Below are 23,026 nucleotides of genomic sequence, written 5' to 3'. Positions count from 1 at the left end.
ATGTGTTTGATGTGTGGTGGTGTCTCACCACAGCCAGAAATTGCTAGAAATTTCATATGCTACAAAAGTGATGTGGTGGTGGTGTTTTGCAGTAGAATGAAATAATAACTACTTTGGGTTTATTTCAGAGGAAATTACGGCTAGTCCCATTGTGATTGTATCAATACCATGGAATTGTAATCCACATGCGGATCTTTTTATCCCAAAATGAACGGATTTTTTCCTGTTCTATAAATTACATAATGAGTTTAAACTAAACTGCAAAGTGATAGAGACAAAGGTAAAACAGAGTCACTCTTACAAACACTTGATAAAAACACAGTATTAGTTCAAAGTCACACTCTGTTGCTTTCTTCTGGTGGAAAATTACAACAGTGCAAGTTAAAGAACTCCCAGTTTTGTACTGCTCATCATGCCGAATTTTTGGGCCAATAGCTGCGCTGCTCATAGTGCAAGCCATGGAGAATGCACCACTCACTTTTAGCCAGATCATTTTATCACCTTATACCTATACACATTCACATTCACTAAGCACAGTGTAGATAAAAGTGGAAGGCTGAGATACATCAAGAGCAAAGTGCTAAGATATTGTAATGTCTTGGGATTTTTTTGTTTACCCACTCATCTCTTGTGTTTGGAGTCTGTTTACAGATTTATTTATTTAAAATATTGGGGGTGGCAGGGAACAGAGCGAGCAGTTCTATAGCAACTGTGTACATCTTGAACAGCAGCTTGTGATGGAATATAGACTAATAAAGATATGGAAAGTCTGGTTCTCCTCAGTTTTTTTTTTGCCTGATAATTTGATGCACTTTCCCAAAGGGCATCACAGAATCAGGGTCAGCTCTCCACAAGCCCTGCTATAACATTGGCAGAGTGGATCAAATTAAGATGAGCATTTATGGACAGCTACTCTTGATCTTACAAATGCAGGAGACATCTGTATTTTGGCTACTTGGCAAAAGAAGATCCCAGTATTTTCAAATAAATACACATACCACAAACATTCAGCCTTAGAATGTTGAAGGGAGGTTTCTGTATTAGATTTGAAAGGAGTGAATGCCCCAGCCTCACCCATTTTTTCTGACTGTGTAACAAGGCCATTTTTGTAGAGGTAACGTTCACACTCCAGTTGATGCAATAAAGAGAATTAAGAAACCTCCTGTAGACAAAACCCAGTCTCCAGTAAAAATATGTATTTTAAAAGCACTAGTCAATTATTAGCCAAGCTGCTGGAGCATTAGTGCTCCCTATGAAGTAACCTTTGGCTGATGGACCTGTCCCTTTTGACACTGAAGCCTGAAGACACCTCTCCTAGCAGCCAATCCCCTGAGCACTGAGGCTGGAATCACAGGCAGACTGCTCACGGAAAAAGCACTCTGCAAGTTCTGATATCTCAGGCAAAAGTTTCATAGGTGGTGGACCATGGAGCTTCTTGTGAATGTAAGAAAATGGATAGAAGAAAACAAAACTGCCTTTTTGCCACCTGTTTGCAATAAGCTTATGTAAGTAAATGAAGATTTTTTTTTTTTACCAAGTTTCTATATATACAAATATTCCTAGCTGTAAGAGGAAGCTGTAACAATGCATACATGGTAAAGATTAATAAGGAACCATAATTCCTCTCAGGCTTGCAGAGTGCTGTTCCAAAGAACAGAAAGTGAGTGAAATCTGATTTGGAATAACTCAGGAGAATCTGCAAAGATCAACTTGAATACAAGATACTTGTCTCAACTCAAAGTCACTTGTAGGCAGGGAGACTGAGTTATGAGAATTTGTGTCAGGCTCTGTGACAACAAACTCTGAGAAATCAGAGGAGATGGCATCACATCCAAAACCAAATTACAACCTGAAGTAGCTAAAGCTGCTGAGAATCATTCCAACATCACAGAGGAGCCAAAGCTGCAGGAGCAATCAAAATCAGAAGGCTATATCGCTGAAAAACGAGGAAAAAGGAAGGGCAGCAGTACCAAAGGATCAGATTTCCAGGGCATTTCCAGATCTGTCAAGGCAGGAGGCTAGGGAGCCTGAAGGGGTGGTTTACAGCCATTTATTTACAGTATTCTGAACGAGACAGCCACTATAAGGATAAAAAGTGTGGGCATTATGCAGTTGTGTGTACACCATGCATATGCTCTGTGTCAAAGCTTGTGAACAAATTCCAATGTAAATTATCCGATGTGTCTCAAAATATTAACAAGGATTTCTTTGTCAGTGAAGCTGAGGAAAAAATATTTTGTCTAAAACTCTGTATGCAGAAAGCTTTCATTAGAAAGTATTCTCTCTAAGGAGTGACATAGACCCAGGTTTTATAAAGAAATGAAAAAGCATTTTCTTTCTATAACTTTAATTAAAAGAAAACTTTCTTTACAATTTTAGTCATTAAAAAAAAATGCCTCATGCCCTTCCCTTAAGCGCTATCTCTAATGAAAAGCTGAATGGGCAGTAATGTATCAGTGACATTAATTTCCATCCACAAGGGCAAGGGTTACTTTTCAAAGCAATGGTTACAAGACAAAGAAAAGGTAAAGAGTACATAATTACTGCCATGTCTGTATTGAAACTACAGCTGTGTGTAGAACTGAAACATTCTGAAACTTGTAGTGATTCAAGTGTTCCCATTTCTTGCATTTTCAAAATGGATTTTAGGAAGCATTTTATGAAGTATATTCATTTCTGAAGCTTACCAATGATAATGGGAAAATTTTAGTATTTTATGTATATGGAATATTCACGTGTTTCTTTCCTTATTAGTACAATGAATCTTCTTTGTATTTACTACACTGTTCTGTATTGCTTACTAGTAGTTCTGTAAATCAAGAATGTGGCATCTATCATAGACCTCTGCCCATAAACATTTTAAGAGATTACAGTGAAACAAGTAACATTTATTGTGATAAAAATTGCATAGTTTAAAACAAAATCCATTTTTCCAACATGGCTTTAGCCTTTGTAGAAGGAGAGTAAAACCATCTACTGCATGGATTCTGAGTCTACCACCACCTGCATCTGGTGCTACCTAAATGCTTTCAGGATTTTTCCAAAAGGCTTTAGGTGATTTTTCAAGAAGCAGCTAATAGATTTTCAACATTTTTTCAAAGGCTTGATCCTTCATGTGCTGAGTAGAGATGTATAAGGCAATCTTCTCACTGTCCTACTGCCTCATGGAAGGCAATCGCCTCAAAATTTAAGTAACTTACTTTGTTTCAAGGGAGGCTTAGCAGTTAAAACTAGGTCTCACAGTAAATCAGTAGGGCTTTTGGTATCTAAAGTTATTACAGTTTTCAGGCTTTTATGACATTGTGTTCCATACATTTGAGAGGAGCACAGTTTTTAAATACCTATTTGGGATTGCAACACAAAACCTCAATTCCTGAGCTGCCTATTTAGACTTTTACCAAAGTAAAGAAAATGATACATCTAATTAAATTGCAGCTCTGACATTGTATTTTAATGACACTATCTTGTAAGTTTAAATGCTTTTTAACCTCAACAACGAGCAATCAGTGCAAAATCAAACCCCTTGCCACAGCTGATTTTCACAGGTACTTCTAAAGCTCTTCTTCTGAGTTCAGAATATGATACTTACCAAAAGGACTACAAAGTATGGTCATGGACCATCTGATTCTTTGTAGTCTTATTGTGTTTTTAAAGGGTTACCTGCTGGTATAATTTTCTTTATGCGATGAGAGGAGAAATGTAAGAGTATGGAAAACTTTATACTCCATTAATTAAGTCCTCATTCTAACAATAGTACAGTCAAGTAATTTTCACATCCCTGAAACCTTTACAATACTCTTAACTGTATTTTGGCAGTCTTAACTGAAACTTTTATTTGTTATGATATTTCATAACAATAAATAATTGTTAAATATAACAATAACAATATTTAACAATATTGTTGAATATAACAATATTTAAAGCAACTATATTAACCAGATAACTTTATTTAGCAAGGTGGGCAGACTTCCCTATTGGAGTTCCTGCTCATATTTCATAGCTGGAATCTTTTGATGGTGTCAGTATTAACATTTGTTAATGATTGAATGATTAACCCATAGCCTGTGTATTACATAAAGCCTAGGTAAATCTATGGGATAATTAATCGTAAATCTACCAAATTATGAAGTCAAGCAGTAATTAGCAGTATTTTCACTTTTACTTAGTGAACTAATAACAAAACTGAGTGCTTATAAAAAAAAAACAACTAACCCATCTTAACAGCAGACTACAAGGTACTCATAGATTGCCTTTCTCTTATTTTATTCTTCAGGGTTAATTTTCATTTATTTCTTTAATTACTATCTGTATTGCTGCTGTTTGGGTCATTCTGCTCTTCTTTAGTAGAAGTGTTCATAAATGCAGAAGCATTGCAGTGTGCTGTCGAAAAGGAAATTTAAATCTGCATGGTACAAACAATTTGGATTTCAGTTTCTTATTTTATGATACAGATATGAAGCCCAGTGCTGTAAAATATACAGCTTCCTATGGAGAGAACAGCCAATTCTAATTCTTTAGTTTTATTTGACCAACTAATTTGTCACTGTTACTTGTTAACTGCTTTACTAGTTCCCACTGTGTTGGTCATTATAATTTAAACATTCTTCACAGAAAAAGTGCTAACGGTAGCAGATTGAATATGTATGTGCCACCACTCAGAACAGCCTCTCTCAATTAAGCCTTACAAGGTGCTGACACAGGGACACGTTGTTGTTGTTCCCTCTGTTTCAGGGGATCATGGCCCTGCTGGTTCCATGTTACTGCCCAGAACCTCCTCATTGTGAGGCAGAGGTTAATACACCTCAGTTCACTTGTCCAACAGCAGAAAACCAAATTTTAATTCACAGCTAACAGGCCTGATTTTGAGGGGTTTGTTAAATAAAGGAAAACCTACTACCTTACCTTTATATTAGTGTGAATGGACTGATAGGTAATTGGGGTGGTAGCCATTCCTTGTGATACCTGAGAGGAACTCACTGGGGCTCTTAAGAGGGGCAGAGTTAAGAAATGGCCTGGAATCTCCTTTTCTGAAATAGCCACAACCACAATGAAGCCATTGTAATGTTATTCCCGCTTAGCAAAACCAGTATAAGCAGAACAGAAATTAGCTGGCAATTCTTACCATCAGTATCGCTGGTAATTCTAGCAGTGTGGGGGGAAAAGTATGTTTTTACCTTTTTTAAGAGTTTTACCTTTACATAATCAGCTCAGGTTGAAAAGCCTCTTTTCTAGTTCCTGTCTCTTAGGTAACATTCTTTATCTTTTCAATTCAAAGCTCTTTTCACAGCTGGCAGCTATTGTTGTCCCCTTTTCATAGCTGGAGGCATTGAAACACCAGGAGGGAGGTAGTTGGCCTCAGGTCACCCAACAGGACAGTGCCAGAGCAGAGAGGTGCATCCAAGGTCTATGAGTTCTTGTACTGGCTGTTGCTTTCCACTCAACATTGTTTCATTGACTCACTGTCCTAAAAAGAATTAAAAATAATAAATGAAATAAAGAACATCATGAACAGAAGAAGCTTCAAAATGTCACTTTCTCTTCTAGGCATCGCTATCAATTAAATGTGATGTTTGTTGGAGGGCCAAATGAAAGGAAGGATTATCATATTGAAGAAGGAGAAGAGGTAACCTATAGGTTGTTTATATTAGTCTGATTTATCTATAATGATTAAATGTAGCCACTTTTGAAGCTACAGATTAGCAATGTGAGGCTCAGTGATGTATTTATTAGATCTAGGCTTAAACAGAATCATTCACCAGAACCAAACATCATCTGTGCATTTTGTTTGAAACAAGCACAGGAAACTAGAGAAAGTGTTTTGACACATTTCAACATTTTGGAACAGAACTTTAGGAAGGTAATGATATTTTTTAAAACAATATTTTATTGCAGAAGATTGGTCTGGATTTCAAAAGTAACTTTGGTATTCAAAAATCAAAAATATTTTAATTCACTAGAAATTACTTTTTTTGTGGACTTTGTGAGAATCATCAGCTTTTCAGCTTTCATTTGAGTTTGGAAAGAACAGAGTCTTTAAATATTTTTCACATCATTCCCCTGTGCTCAAAGTCATTCCATGGTGGCTCAAAGTCATTCCAACTTTGAGTTGTGAGTAGCCATTGTGCCAAATGCAGCATGGAGGAAGAAAGAGTAGAAAACTAACAAAATTGTAACAATTTACACCTTCTTTGTTTACTGCCTTTTTCTTGGAATTGCTTGCTCTGTCTGGGGACTTCACCACTGGCTCTGAAAGAATCCTTAGGGCAAGTGATTACTAGAGGCCTAGAAGTAAGGGTATCAGGATAGAGACAATTTCCCTTGCTTCCCAGCAGAATAATTTAACTTCATGTCATTCCAATGACATTTGGAAACCTAATTTTAGGTATCTTTGGAAAGTCAAGCCTAAGCATCTACAGTTTAAGGCAGAAGTGGGTAAAGTTTCTATAAATCCTTTTGAAGGGAAAGAAAAATTCATTTCTTTATCATTGAATCACTTCTCCCCAAACCCACCCCAGCATTTCACAAGAGCCTTCATTGATTTCCTGTTCTAACTGTGCTGTGCAGGTGTGTGTAGTCCTTACAGACACAGAGCTCTGGAAGAGCAGCTTTCCCTGAGTGACTCCCACCTGTGCTGGATTGTCACTACCATCTCCTAGCCCACCTGTGGCTGTGGGCACAGGCACATCCATCACGAGCCAGGTTACCAACACAGTCCACTGTGTCCCTTCTCATGGGCTGTGCAGGGAGAGCTCTGGCAGCACCTGGGACCAGGCCATCATGCTGCTTGGCATTCCTTAAAACGAAAGTTAGGCTGATTCAGTGTAACTTTTTTTTTTTCCACGTTGCAAGATGTTCCTGTATTTGTAAATAACATGACCTACCCTTTTATAAACTCTTTATATGACTTCTCAACAATATAAAAAGTTAGCCATATCTATAAAGCCATAATTTTTAATTTACTGTTGCATATTGATGTTGTTGTTAACTCAAGTGGAAACAAGGATTTTTAGGTATCAGTACATGCTCATTTACATAGTAAGCTTCCCACAGTTATTCAGAAACCAAAAATGGAAACATAACAACCCTGTAACATCGGAAACTTGGCAATACACGGATCGGAAGCATCAAGAATTATCAGTTATGTACCAGTTTAACATATGGGCCAATTTTGTTCAGTTTTATAAAAGTACATTATAGTTATTCATTGCATTTTACCATAGCTTTTTATCAGACACATTTACATCTTTCCATGATCTAACTTAGAACCATGTTTCTCATTAGAGAAGAATTGTGAGGTAGAGAGTATCCTAGCAAAAGGGCATATTCCTAAATTAGACTTGAGATTTAAAAAAAAAAAACATTCAAAGCCATGTTCAGCTCATTATTTTGTCAGAAAAAGGGTAATTTATAGTTCTGGGTGATAATTTGAAGGCAGACTATATAGACATACTGTCAGCAGGCCAAATCACGAATGTGAAAATCCTTCAGGCAAATTTAGGTGATGTTGTTCTGCTGTTAGTATTCCCATAGCAAAGAAGGGTTGATTTGGAGAGAAAGTTAAATTTAGGATTGTTTATATCTGTCCACTCACTATCTCGTGCCTGTTATCACACAGTTTATGGAGTGTCTTGTGGCAGAACTTGTGCTTGAAAGCCTGCAGTTCACAGCAGCAAAGGGTTGGCACTCAGAGATAAGGGCTGAGGAGCATCCTCCAGCTCCTGAGCTGCTCTCTGCTGGTGCCATTAACGTGCAGGTGTATCAGGAAGATTAGGTCTGACTGGCTAATTAGGAGGAAAAAAACCCAGAGGCTTGATTTGAAGTCTCTTCAAAGCCTTTTAGAATTGTCTCCTGAACCCATTTAGGCTAAAATGACAGCTAGTCTAGCACAATTTCTTTCCTCCTCTCAACAAGCAGGCATTTCCTAAATAACCCTTATATTTTGTTCCTTCTTAGTTTTCTCTGTAGCTCTTCACTGCCTTCTTAAACTTCTGTGCACTACTTCATTGCCACCATTCTGCACAAAAAGTCTCATACCTGAGACTGTGTTACATGGGACAGGTTTTTTAAAGAAAAATATGAAGCTGTAACTTAGAAGGGTTAAACCATTCACAGTCTTCAGCTGGAATTTACCAGGAAGAAATATTCATTCTTATTTTTAAAGTTCCCTTTTGCTCCCTTCTCCATCAGAAGAGAGGTAGAGTCAGCAAATATCTACTCAGACATTCTGTGCCTCTAAATCAGACTCATTCAAAATTAAGTGCTATGGGAAATGCATCTTCTATTGGAACATGGCAAAAAAGTGCTGTGAGGATGGACCTATATATCTAATACTGACAGAACTTTCTAGGAAGTGTTTGTGCCACATAACAAGTTCTGAGGGTTTCAAAAGAATCATTATTCTGATGTGCCTCCTTTTTCAAGAGAATTTTGTGTTCCATGGACTAGTGACTACAATTCTTGTGTACTCAACTTGATGAAACTGAAAGTTTCTGTGACAGCCCTGACGTGATCACAGAATCACTAAGGTAGGAAAACACTGCCAAGATCATTGAGTCCAACCTTTGACTGAAACCACCTTGTCATCTAGACCATGGCACTGAGTATCATGTCCAGTTGTTTCTGAACACCTCTGAACACCTCCAGGAATGATGACTCCACCACCTCCCTGGGCAGCCATTTCAATGCCTGACAACCCTATCCATTGAGAAATTCTTTCTGCTGTCCAGCTCAAGCCTCCCCTGGCACAGCTTGAGGCTATGTCCTCTTGTGCTCAACCCCTCAGAGCTATGGGGTAGCAGGTACTAGGGAACATCCTCAACATATCTTTGTCTTGGATTTTTCATCATACCATAGAATTTGTGACAAGAAGAGTTTCAGTATTAACTGAATACTGAAGCCTATGGGCTTCATGGTGTATTTACTGCATTTTTACTTACTTGTAAAGCCTGAGGGTAGAAAAAACAAAAACAAACAGACCTTCTTCGAAAGAAATAAGTGAAAACTCAAGGGGACCATATATTTTGGAGAAAGTTAATGACAGAGAAACCCCACGATCATAACAAATCCTAGCTCTAGTACAAGAATTCAGAATTTATTTACTGCATTGTGTGGGCTGCTTTGGGGAAAAGTGAGATATTCTAGCAGCTCAGTCTAGGATTGCAAAAGTAGTTAGGCTGCTATCTCTTTACCCACTTCAGTCCACCACTTACACACAGCGAATCTCAACTGACTTTGATTTTGCTGACTTTGATTTCTTAACAATTTACATTCTGATGTGAGTCTCTGTAAAACAGTGCAGTTCCATGCAGAGAAATTCAAATCAGCTTTTCATCTACCACCTGCAACACATTTGCATTGACACAAACCCCACTTGGATTTACAAGTCCCACTTCTCACTGTGCTGTATTTTACCCTAAGTTTCTGCTCTCAGCATCATAGGTTGTTTCCTATGGATAGAGCCACCTAATTATTGGCACAGCCCCACAGACCAAAGCCCTCATACTGCAGTCCTAAAGAGAACTCTCAGAGAAGGAGTTCCCCCTCCTTTATCACCTCGGTGAATCTCTTCAGCTTCCTCTAGCACAATCTCATGGTCAGATTGAGATACAACTTCATGCTTTGAAACATGATACACGTTTGAGGTCACATCTGCCACATCTCATCTGAGTTTTGATTTCTCTTTCTCTCCCTCTCCCACAGACACCACAAGCAAGATTTGGCTCCAGTTTCTGACAGATTATCTGCCTAAATGCAGCCTAACCCCTTCTAGTGTATGCTGCTCTCCAGTCAGCATGCTTTTGAGAAACTCTCCCCTCTCAGATCAATTTGCCCTTGGCATTTTATAAGGACAGTGGATGTCTGAAAACAAGGGGAAAGTGGGGCTAGGTGAGCATTCCCATAGGTTGTTTTGTGGTGCTTATATCCCAAATAAATCTGAGAACCTGAATCACAACAAAGCAAGAGAAACATTTTTGCTTCTTTACATTTAAAAAACCCCACATTTCTCTGGCAAAGACTCTTAGAATATTTTAATAAGAAACAAAGCTCCTATTAAAATGTAATAAGAATGATCATCCTTTTCCATCAGAAGGAGATTGTGTCTTGAGAAATAGTCTTGCTGTGTAAGATTGTTGGTATGAGTTTTGGCTAGTATTCAGGTCTCACAGATGACACGTAAATGAGCAGAGGGAAATCAAAAACCAAACCACACCAAAAGCCCTCAACATAGTTTTCTCTACCTTCCTCATCTGTTTGTCTTGCAGACTTCTGATGGCCGAAAACCCTTGTGATGAGAAAGGGAGAAAATTTTTTTTCTGTACTCAAATAGATAGTCACCACTGAAGGAAGTCTGGAGAACACCCAGGCTCTACTCCCACATCAGAATTTGATTTGCTCTGCAAATTAATTTAATGCTTCGCCATATGACAAGCAATACAATCCAGGATATACCAAGCCAGAGCCTAATCCCAAAAGTGTCTGAGCAATCCTAAATTCCATTTTTAGATGTAGTCAGAACTGAAAGTATCCTGCTAATCAGATCTCTTTAGATGTCTGTAAGTAAGCTGTCAGCTATCAAAGCCCTCATGGAGCTCTGGGTTCCTGAGTCTAGACAGAGTTTGATATCAAAGGTGGATTCAAATTAAATTACATACTCTGCTGTACATGAAATAAAATAGACTTGTGGGTTTTTTTAGTTAGTCAATACAAACCAATTACAAATCCTGCATTGTTCCACTACTAGATGCTTCTTTTTTTACTCTGCTAGGATACACATACCTGGATGAAGGAGCAATTCTCACCACACTAATATAGTGAGGATGTTAGTGCTTCTTTTAAGGTAGTATCCACTTGTTCTACTACCCTGTTGAAATTTCTGTCAAGACAAGCAGCTTCAGCAATGCTTCCACTGATGGCAACAGTGAATTCCTACCTCTGTGCATCTCCCCTTCTTGCCTCCAGAAATGCCAGCATAATTTATTCTATGAGTATTCATAATTGAATGGAATATCCCTGTACAGACTTGAGAGTGATTCAGCACAGGCCACTCTACCTTCCCCTGCTATCAGGTTTGAAGCATGATCAAAAAGGGTGAAGCAGACTAAGGAAGGAAGATGTATTTTTCCTACAGCAAAGAAAATTTAAGGGAAATTAATTTAGTTTTAAAAACCCTCTCAGTCTTTAAGGTGTTTTCATTTGAGTTTCATAGGTATATCTGCAGTTTTAATGATCATATTGAGTAATGTTATGAAATAATGTTATGCTTGAGGCAAAAAAGCACTCCTAGGTGCTTCATAACTTCTAGAGGTTACATGAGCATTAATAAAGGAGATGTTTTTAGTGTAATCATAATGAGAAGATACCACATAGCAGAAAACTAAACAAAATGCTGAAGTCTGGAAAAGAAGAAAGAAAGAAGATACAATAATAAATAAATAAGCGCCAAAGGATAAAAAGAATGGTGAACAACCTTTGTTTCTTCCTTGAGCCACATTTTTCACCCAGAAAGAAACAAAATTCATGCCCAATTGTGAGCTATTATGCAGTCGCAATATACAAATCTAGGCTTTTCTACAAGAAGAGATATATTCATTTCAGGTAACAAGAGGCCTTGTCATTAATAACATGTTAATAGAGCAGAAATATTTCCTCAATTTTTAGTACTGCTGGGGAGAATGGATACTAGATCATTCCAGTAAGAACAATACAGCTGGGAAAGCTAATATTTTCAAGTGGAATGAACTCTATTGGCTTACTATCCTATGGGAGAATAGGTGTATATATTTGTGTACATGCATACATATACACCTGAATCTTCTAATTTTTTTATTTTTTTTTCCAAGAGAGACTTAGGAAAAAATTAGATTTTCCTAAAAGGCAAAAGTCAGTCAGTATTTAGAAAAAAGAAGTTTCCAAGAAAAAGACAGTGTTGCCAATCTGGCCTCTGAAATGGGTGTGGACTGTAACTCACTGAGATATTAAATAACTGACAGTTTCCTTGATAAAAAGTTCAGGTTATATTATAAGCAAAGCAGTATATTCACTAATTGCTGCCACTTGTCTTAATCACAGTTACATCAGATGATTTATGGATGACTGAAGCACTCAGGCAATTTAAAAGAAAAAAGTTTTGAAGAACAGACCATAATTTTCAGTGAAAGGTACTATTTAAATTCAGTCAGAAAAACACTTTCATTGACAATGTGTAGCCCACGTCATTCCTCCTCTCCCACTGCCAAACAGTTCTTTTAATTCATAACTTACTCTTTATAATCTTTCCTTATGACTGTGATGTTTCACCTCTGAACTGGATAGCTGATATCCACTCTCAAGTTTTTCATTTCCAGTAAGGTTTCTCAGCTGCATGATTCAAGTCAGAATCAGGATAAACTCTACCTCTTTTGTCCTTTCCCTCATCTACATGTCCTGTGCATGTGTTCAGTAATAGCTGCCCCAGTAGCTGCAGGGGAAATAACACTCCAAAGCTCAAGATTTCCAAAATGATACTTTAGGTTTCAGCATTGTCAGTGCCATAGGACCCACAGCTGGTGGGACAATCCATCTAGATCATACAGTCTTAGATGAATCTCCTATGAAGTGAAGGAGAGCCATTTCCCCACTGAGATCACTCTCTGTTGTGCAGGGAGCAGCGGGCCCTGCCCAGTGGAAGGAGGGGTGCTGTAGCATTGGGTGCTGCCATTCAGAAATGCCTAGGAAAGCCAGAGCAAAGGAACACAGGGGAATGGACTGCAGTGAGGATCAGTAGCCTGGCACTGTGGCCTTCTAGACAAGAGTTATAATTTATCTGTAGTGATGTCCCTGGCACAAGGTGAACTTTTCACTCATGTAAAAGCTCTCAGGGTGAGCTTTTTTCCAATGTATCTTCAGTTCTCCCTATTGTTTTGTTCCCTTGACAGCATACTTATTCTTTCTCATGTTCACAGAGGTGTTTCTTCAATTCCAGGGGGCATGTATGAATATTTCAAAACTCTTTCAGAAATAATACTGGTTAAAAAATTGATTAAGCTTTTCTAATGTTGGAAAGCATTCAGTTCAGGGGGTTTTCATTCTCCAGTGGTTTCTTCTTTCCCCTATTTATTTTTCATTTTGATGAAATTGTAGTGACTTACTATAAATAAGGGATTTTTTCAATTATAGTTCTAACTTTGAATCATGTTTCAGACTCCTTCAGCTGCACTTGCACTCTGGTTTCTAGATGTGGCAAAGAGAACATGGAAAGCGTGGCAGAAGTGACTTCTGGAAATACTATTGCTCCGCACTATATAAAAACAAGGAGGAATGTGCCCATTATTTCAGGTCAAAGATACAGATCTGCTTACAGATGATAACCCAGTTCTGTCATGAAACATGAGGACCTGAGCACCTCAGAGCCCCCACAAAGCAGAGCTGGTTTTGGTCTGAAAACAGCCATGGAAAGGTCACCAAAGACAGAATTTTGGGTTCAGTGGTTCTGTCCTTGTACACACTTAAAATGTAACCCTTTTACACATACACAGTGAGAAGAGCAGCAGTTGTTGCTGGATTTGAAGGTATCCACAAAACTAAAGCAGAACAGCTTCCAAATGGGCAATTCTTCCCAAATGAGAAAGCGCCATTAAAGAATTGAAAAAGTACACCAAAAAACCTGTGTGTGCATATTTGGAGCTTATTTGGAGAACTGACATATACTTTGATTGATTAAAGACCCTGCTACATCTGAAATTAAGCTTTCTATATATTGTGTAATTAATGGATGTTTGAACTGTAATGTTGAGCCCTCCAAAAAGTAATTCCAAGGGTAAAACCAGGACAGTGGAATTCCAGCAGGTCCAGAGAATAGCTCTATATGCATTTACAGACCTCTTGGATAGATTGGTAATTCTTAGTGAGATAATAGGTATAATACATATTCTGTAACTTTTTTTAAATCAACAGATTTTAGAAGCCATTTTTTGTTAGAAAAAATCTGCAAATACTTGCAAGTGCAAATTGAATGTATTTATACATGTATTCTTTGTAGAGAGAATATAAAGTACAGAATGTTTTGGACTAGCTGCCTTAATCTATATTCTTATTTCTTCAGCTTTTTTACCAGGTTCAAGGAGATATGTGTTTGAAGATAATTGAAAATGGAAAACACAAAGATGTTGTCATCCGAGAAGGGGAGGTAAAACAGGATTGTTTTTCTGTTATAGTTGTACATAAGTATGTTAAATGAATGTTTTATATGTTATTTAGAAACCAATTTATTCCTGCTGTGCAAGTGATGGAATCAGCATTTATTAAAAAAAAACCACAAAAGCTTGAATGGAGTATAGAAAATTTTATGTAAATAATAGGAAACAACAGTAAACTGTGTTCAACATTTGACTGTTTCAATAACAGATAAACATCCCTCTGAACATCTGGGGTACCTGTGACTGTGGTCACAAGGGTTTTCAGGATGAAGAAGAGACGAGAATGTTGACTCCATGATCAGAAGGCTTGATTTATTATTTTATATGTTACATTAAGACTATACTAAAAGAAATAGAAAGGAAAAGGCTTCTTCAGAAGCTAGCTAAGCTAAGAATAGAAAAGAATGAATAACAAAGATCTGTGTCTCAGACAGAGCAAGAGCCAGCTCTGCCATAAGGGGTCAAGAAATCCAAACACCCACAGGAGACCAATCACGGGTCTACCTGTTGCATTCCACAGCAGCAGATAACCATTGTTTACTTTGGTTGCTGAAACTGCAGCTTCTCACAAGGAAAAATCCTAAGAAAGGATTTTTCATGAAAGATGTCAGCGACAGGTACCTATTCAGATAGTCAAGAACATACTGAGAGAAGTTCTTATTCCCCTGCATTGCATGGGATCTGCCATGTGAATTCAGCAGGATCAGTCTTTTATTTACAACTTGCCAGGTACACACTGCTCACCCACCTACACACACCATTAAGCAAACTGCCTAAACTGAGGAATTGAAATGATTCATGCATTTTCAGCCTTCTTTAGTCCTCACAGCTCGCCTTTCCAACCATCACAGTCGGACAGCTTTAAAAGAGCAGTTTACAAATAAAATTTATCCAGTTTTTCCTTATAGTAGTACACTTGCTAAAGCTTAGATTGCAGTACTTTTACCGAGAGCATGAATAGACACTGGCTGTTACTACCACTTAGATGTACTACAACTGCCACTCATGGTTATTGACACAAGCTTGGACTGCAGTCAAATCTTGGAAAGGATTATTAGGTCTAGTGGAGACAGCCTTTAAAATGGAAGGCATGTTAAACCCAATAGCTTAATGCCATTGAAAGCATTGCAACTTTTTCAGTGACGAAACAGAGCCACGTTTTCCAACTACGAGGTTCTGGTATTACACTTCAGGTGCACACCCAGCTGAGATCTCAGCATGTAAGAGAAGTGCTAATGAAAAGGAGCACACAATACTTGGTGGAAAGACTGACACTAGTACTGCTGAGGCACCCTCATTAGCTCTGTTTTGTAGACAGAAAAATTCCAATGACTGCCCAGCCTTAGCAAAAACATCTGTACTGCTGAAGAATACAGGCTTACCAACTAGCTGCTAGGACAGGGTTTATTCTGAAGCTTCAGAAATAGACTTCTCTTATCCACATGTTGCCTATTCGCTTTGTCACTTGCATGACTAAATAGCCCCTCATATTTGTTATTTATTTTTGGAGAGAGTAGCACTCCTCATCATGCAATCAAAGGTGCTCACTGTGTTGGGAGGATACATGTGGCTGATTAGCTTAGACATTTTATTGAGCAGAGAAAAAATCTGCTTTTTTTATTTCCATTTCAATTACTCAGAAATTGCAGTAAGTTTATAAATTTCAGATGAGCAATTGATTAGATTTTCATTTCAATTGTGTCTAGCAATGATGATCAAACCAGGAGGAGGGAACTTGCCTGCCATCAAGGCAGTGCTGATTGCAGTCGCTGTGTCATCATTCACAGAGAAAGCAAGAAACAGTGTTTGCAGGGCTGTGGGTACCACGGGGTGCAGCTGCAAAGGAGCAACACAGGATCAACAAAAAGTAGGAGAGAAGAAGGGAAAGGAGCAGAAGACTTTGCAGGTTGAGGGGCAGAAGAAGGACAATGCAAAAAACAAAGACTTCCCGACATTGATGCTTTCTGATTTCTTTTAACAGATGTTCCTGCTACCTGCCAGGATACCTCATTCTCCTCAGAGATACAAAAACACTGTGGGTCTTGTGATTGAGAGGGAAAGATTAAAAACAGAAATGGATGGGCTAAGGTGAAGTATAAACTATTGAATAATCTGTTAGAATTCCTAGTATAAACTAATTTCTCACATCAATACAATGATGTGTTATAATTTCCTGATAATTTATCTGATTCATCCTGGCAATTTTGTACTAATCCTATCCACACATATATTTATCTATACATGCATAAACAGAGATCTCATTTAGCATTTGCTTTAGTTAAACAAGGACCATATTGAAATTTCTGAAATACATGTTGTGGTTACAGAAATCTACTTATGTACTACTTACTGCTATTGCCTTAAGTTTTAAAAAAAGATCTTAGAGCTCTCTAACAACCCAAATAAAAAGATTTTTTATCAGTTCTGGCAAGCAGAATATGAATTCCTTCATAAGCACTGAAAGTAAAAAGATGAAGAGCAGCTTTCTTATCAAGTGTGTGGGAAGCTAAAAACAAAAGTCAATTTTCTCACCACTAGTCCCTCTACATTGTACAAACCTCTGCCTAGGTTTTATTGCCTTTTGAGAAAAACATCTTCATGTAAGTGAGTGGTTTGCTTTGTATTCTAGAGGGAGCAGGACTAAGTTTTGTCTTGTGTCCATAGAATTCACAAGTCTAAGAGGGAAAGTCACAACAGTATAACATTAGAAAAATCTAGAAAAGCTGTCTTGGTATGAACCAAGGAGAATTTGTAACTGTCCATATAATCATTACAGATTTAAAACTGCAGTGATATCTGTAAAGTGCTGTTCCCATCCTTTCACCTACAATTTTGATTGTTGCATAAGTAGAGTCACAGCAGGAAGATTGCAAGTATGCAGAGCTAGAAAGATATACTTTTTCATTCAAAGAAAAAAGCCTACAGAAAGAAACTAAGAAAGGGACCATTCAAGAAAAAAAGCCCACAATTAAATTCCAAGCTAAAAACAAGTCCAGTTCATTTAAAGTATTGTTTACCTATGCACTTGTCTCTTTTCCTTTCATTGCAGACCTGTAGATTGTCTGGACTTACATTATTTAAAGGATACTTTGAGCTAGAAAAAAAATTACCAGTGGTTTATATAAAAAAGTTTATTATTAAAATAAAAAGAACTAAATAGTAAAAAAAGAACTTAAATAGTAAAGTAAATTTTACTTAAAGTAAAACAACCTACCATATGAAGTCTGTGAATGGTATGAGAGAGACATGCTGGATGCCTTTTTAGGGACCCAGGCTGATCTAAAGATTTGCACTCCAATATAGGCATGCTCGTGTGGAGAAGCTGAACTAAAAGCTACTTTATGGCTTGCAGGTGGAAATTAACACATCCTCAATTCAAAGTATCTAATCAGATGCCTGAAAATAAACCAGAGGTTTTTAGTGCCCTCGTGTTCACACTGATGTGATGAATAAAGACACTTGAAGTTTTGGAAGTGAGCAATCTTGTCATGCTTTTGAACCCTACATTCCCTCTGTGTGCTCCTGGGAGAGATGGGGAATTTACAACCAGAACCCCTAATGTTCTCCTACTTTGTTCAATACCAGCCACCTGCAGCAAAGAAGAAATCATAATGCACTTTGAAGTATGCTGACTCAAAGTCTAATAGAACTGTGTTACTGTTCCATTATTTATCATGTCTACAAACCATAGTCATAAATCAGAGCCCCCAGCACACTGATTACTGCACAAGTGAAGAATAAGTAGCCTGCCCCAGTGTTCCAGCCTAAGTAATGATTATGTGTCTTGTGCTGTGAGAAAAATGATCTTGCTGATCTTAATTCCATGGCAAATAAGTACAAAACCAAATAAGTTTGATGTTATTCATATTGCCAGATACTTTATTTGTACCAAACAAGATACATTTAGCATCTCCTTTCTCTGTAGATTGTCTGTGCTCAGAATTTGTGCTGGCAGCACAGCTTTTTTCTAAATTGGAGATCTAGATACTGTTATTCACTTCAGTGAATCCTCTTTTTGCAAACACGAGGAGCCAGGGAGCTCTTAGAAAATTTCTGAACAGTATTAATACCTAGGACAGATATGAACATACAGATATGCACAGGATAATTACATAAGTTTTGTTTTCTTCTTCAGACACACATTGCAATAACTTCAACCTAAAAGACACATGGGATCTTTTTAAAAACATTGACAATATGAATGACAGGAATGGAGCATCATTCCTTGCCAGTCTTTGCAGTCTTAAAAATCTGAGTGTAAATTTTGTATTTGCCAGTACTTACATTGATTCCATACAGCAACCTTGACTTGTTGACCTTAGCAAAATTTATTTATTTGTTAAGACAAGAAATTTACGCAAGTGAAGCACTAAATTCCTCTTCAGAGGGGCACTCAAACACTTCCAAAATCTGTGTGGCTGAAAACAGTCTATTTTTCACTAACAACTCCATAAACCACCTTGTTTTCTCATCACCCCATGCATGGGCATTAAGTAAGCTGACTCTATCAAATATAGGTATTTATGTCATAGCTGCATGAAAGCAGTTACTGGAAATGGTATTTAGTTCAGGTTTTTTTGCAGTAACTACATCCAAGGTGAAAATTATTGGTCCCAAGAGATTATGGCTGCAATCATTTCCAGGATGAAATCAGAAAGGTTGCTGAAGGAATTTGGTGAGTTGTGATTGATCAACAGAACTACAAGGCACTCCACAGGAGTTTGAGCACCCCACCACCAAGTCACCTAACCAGGGAAACAGAAAGCTTTCCCAAATAACCATTCCTCAGAATGAAGCACACCAGGCTTGACAATAAGATGCTCTTGCACAACATTGAGTAGCTATTTTCTTCAAAAGACCGAAACTGCCTGATCAGTTATTTAATAAAAGGATTTACTAATGTGTTTACTTTATCAGATACTATGTTGGAGAATCAACTGATGTCCTCTTTGAAAAATGGTTTCACTGTGAAGATCTCGGCACTCAACTTATACCAATAATTAAAGAGTAAGCTTTTTCCTTTGTGATTTTTTTTAATAATTATATTGTAGATCTTTGTCAGTCTGTGGCTTATGTCATTAATTTGCTATTTATGCTACATTTTATATAGACTTGTTAATAGTTAATTGCTGCTCTCTAAATATTTAATCATGTCTTGTTTGCCCCAAATTCATCAAATCAGATTTAAAAAAAAGGAGAAATCAGGTATTTCACACATCCATCTGGAGCACACTTTTTTGAACCAGTAAATATAGTACCACACTGCTTCTAAGTGCAAAAAGAACTGAGTGAAAAATTAACACTGACTAACGCTAGGTTATCAAGGTGAATCACTGAACTGCTTTAAGGCTTCTTTCACTCATGCTTTAATCTAAATACTTTTAATTGATATTATTTATGCATGATCAGGACTGTGGCAAGTTTGGTAGAGAGTTACTTTCTAAGAAACATGTGAATGTCATTAACTAATCAGTTTGTTAAATGGTTACTAAAGGTGAACAAGGGAAGTGTTTAGTGGCATTAATCTTACAGGAGTTTCAGACAAATCCTCTGTCAGTAAAAGAGATATAATCTTGCATAGATGTGATAGTAGCTGAGGATTTGGCATATCCATTATCAGCACAAAATTTACTGGCCAGTATTACTGTCTAGTCTTTGTTAACCTACAGAACAACTTTTTTACTTATGTTTAAATGTTCATTATTCCAGGTTTTTCAATTCAAGGCAATATAAAACTGGAAAACCAAACCCAGGTAATACAAATTAATTTCAGAATTAGATCAGTTGCTGATTGAAGAACAATGATTCTCACCACATAAAATAAGTATCTATTTTTCTTTCTGGTTGTGTAAATTAAATTTATTTTTGGGAAGTAATTCCTTTCATTACCCTGACCAGAAGGAAATTCCATATAAATAATTACCAACAGCATCTTGCTTGGTCATGTGATGCCATCATAACCACTTATCAGGTAACTATACTAATTGGAAATGCTAGTATCTCTATCCTTAACTGCCTTTCAAGTCTTATACTAACAAAATTTCACTTCTGACAGCCCATAAACTGATTTTTGCAAGTAGAATTAATATACTTTATACCTATTTGTACCCTTTACCTACAACTGGGATCTACTCCTGGGAAACCTAGAGAAAACCAGATGATTTTAGTTCTCCTAGGATCTGGTCTGTTTAACATTTTATTTCCGTGCTGTCTTGCCACATTTTTTATTTTGTCTCTGTTGTGGATAGTGATTGCAAATTCCATTCTGGAACAGATACTCCAGTTGTAACTCCCCTTAAATCTGTCGGAAAGAGACATAGGACAGAAAAAGTGACTTCTAGAAAGCAAAGTTGTTAGTTTTGGCTTTAGGAGTCAGATCTCTCAAACATGATGGTGCCTTTCTGCATGGCAACAAAAGCCTCAATTGCAAAGATATTACAAGACCACCTTCAGTGGGAAATTTGTTTTGCTGAAATCTTACAATCCTGCTGGCCCACAGCTTTAAATGAGCACCCAGCCATGTGCATGATCCATTGCTATTGATTAACATAAACTATGCCCAAAATACCACCTTATGTCTTAATTATGTACAAAAGACCACGCTATACAACCATTTGTGCACCTGCAGGAGCAGGCTCTATAGACTCTTTGGAAGTGCTTTAGTTAGGTGCAGCCTGGTCAGTTCTGCTGCAAGAACTGCCTGGAAAGTCTCCATGGCATTACCAGGTTCTTAATTGACACATGGAAAATCATCTTAAGAACAGCAGAAGCTGCCTGTGTAATCTTCAGGAGAGCCTGAGATTCCTTTCTGGAGAGTTCCTACACCAGTTAGCCAAATGCTAACCAGCTCAGTGATTCCCACTGCTCAGCTAGGTTTGTTCTTTGAAATCTCTCTGCTGTCTCATCTTTGCCAGCAACTGAGGGACATCCTGCACCAACCAGGAAACGTATGTATGGCTCAGGTGCACTGCACCCAGCTATGCTACTCTTGACCTCATGGCCAACTTCAATGTCATCTTCCAGTCACACTTAAAACTTGAATTCCATAGCTCTTGTCACAAGAGAAATTTTAGTTTCCCCTCTCTGAAAGGTTTTTGGAACCAACTGTCCTTAATCTCCACATCAATTCCTAAACATCTTAAGATGATTGTTATGAATTACTCTAAGAGAGACAAAACTTTTAGTGAAATGTTATTTCCACATCTGTTCCATTGATAGTCACCATTAAAAAGTCAGTCTGCCATCTCAATCAACAACAGAACAGCTCATACTGAAATCCTAAAATTGGGTTAAGCTGTTTTTTGTCTTAATATCAATGTTCTTAAAAATAGTTAACTAAAACACCGTTGCCAACATGAGGTTAAGAGAAGAGTCTTCTGTATGGGATAGCAACCTTAAAGCCCTTGCAGTCAGAAGGTGGTAAAGCAGTCAGGAACCCTGCCTGAAAACTTTGCTGAACCAGCTTTAGGCATTGGTTCTTTGACTGACTGGGGAATGTGATTCTCAGGGAAAGGCTCCATGTTTCTTATAAATAAAATGGGACTTTCTCCAAGATCTTACTTTTATTTCTACACACTGTCAAAATCTGTTTTAGTCTGAGCATGTCACCAGTGTTTGGGTGTTGGTGGTTTGGTTTGTTTGGAGTTTTCTTTGCATGGGATGTGTGAGAGCTAGGTAGTGCAGGTACTGCCTCACTGTGTGTTCATACAGTGTTTAGCAGAGGAAGTATAATTTCAAATGAAGCCTCTAGATGCTGCTGTAATAAAAAAAATACCATATCATGCATAATATCCTTGTTCAATACAGTGATTTGCAATAAGCATCCCTCACCAGGCTAAGAGTTTAAATGTCAGTAACAAATTAAAAATATCAGAAACAAATAACATTAAAGATTTATGTTTTTGATATTTTTGCAGAAGATTAGGGTTAAAGAACAAACCTGACAATCAATCAGAAGCTAAAATATATCCTGACACCTTTTTTTTAAACAAGTAATTCTAAGAAACTGTTATTGATAAATTTAATACAGAAGCTCTTTCCTTGTAATTTACCTGGCAAGTTTTCTCCCTGGAGAACAGCTCCCTTTTTCCAATTTTCAGGTTTTGTGGACAATAACTAACCCAACATCTCAGTGATATCTTATGCATGAGGAAAACACCCCACATTTTTAGTTACAAAAGTTTTTGTTTATAGCGCCTGTAACTCTCAGTGAGACTGACAGTTTTTAAAAAAACCAAAAAACCAAACAGTTTGACTGAGATAGAAGTAAGCTGGTAATACTTTCACTCTGAAGGCTAACCAGCTGATAGAAAAATAATGCTTTGGATTTATTCCCTCAGCAGCTCTCTTTCTTTTTTTTTCATTTTTTAAGAAGTAGAGTTCAGCAACCAGCATGATATTTGCTACCACCAGTTGCCATGATGTTTCACTCAATACATATCTCAACATCATTTGAGCTGGCTTATGCAGAGGATGGAGTCTTAGCCTTTTTTTTTTCAGTTTCTCTTCTGAAAATCCAGAATCACCTCAATTTAAAAGTGCCAGCTGAAGAACTCTCAGGTTCCTCTCCACATAAGCCTGAACTAGTGCCTCATCTTCTTAGAGAGAAATGGAATAAAATTGAGGAAAATATCTTCAAAGAAATCCTGGATTGCAGCTCACTCATAGAGGAAAGCTGTAAATGGAATCAATCAAGCTCCAATAGCTTTTAAAAAACCAAACCCACCCCGAAAAAAAAACCCAATCCTAAGTCCAGACCTTTTCTTGATTTATTTATGATTTCTGGCTTAGCCAAAAGCAGGGAAAGTCCCTCAGAAAGCAGGGCAATCAGAGTATATGAAGACACAGAAGAA

The 23,026-nt window shown here is 37.5% G+C and overlaps 1 protein-coding gene across 1 annotated transcript in view; it reads left to right on the top strand.

The window, feature by feature from the left end:
• The first annotated feature begins 1,425 nt into the window (after positions 1-1,425).
• Positions 1,426-23,026, top strand: part of HAAO (3-hydroxyanthranilate 3,4-dioxygenase) — a 33,153-nt gene continuing 11,552 nt past the window's right edge. The window contains exons 1-6 of the mRNA XM_066547861.1: positions 1,426-1,505; positions 5,545-5,623; positions 14,081-14,164; positions 16,156-16,262; positions 19,092-19,181; positions 19,884-19,927. Coding sequence (XP_066403958.1) covers positions 1,426-1,505; positions 5,545-5,623; positions 14,081-14,164; positions 16,156-16,262; positions 19,092-19,181; positions 19,884-19,927 — 484 coding nt within the window. The remainder of the gene's footprint in view (positions 1,506-5,544; positions 5,624-14,080; positions 14,165-16,155; positions 16,263-19,091; positions 19,182-19,883; positions 19,928-23,026) is intronic.

This window comes from Molothrus aeneus, chromosome 3 (genome assembly GCF_037042795.1).
Source record: "Molothrus aeneus isolate 106 chromosome 3, BPBGC_Maene_1.0, whole genome shotgun sequence".
NCBI classification, from domain to species: domain Eukaryota; kingdom Metazoa; phylum Chordata; class Aves; order Passeriformes; family Icteridae; genus Molothrus; species Molothrus aeneus.
This window is presented reverse-complemented; position numbering and strand designations above follow the sequence as displayed.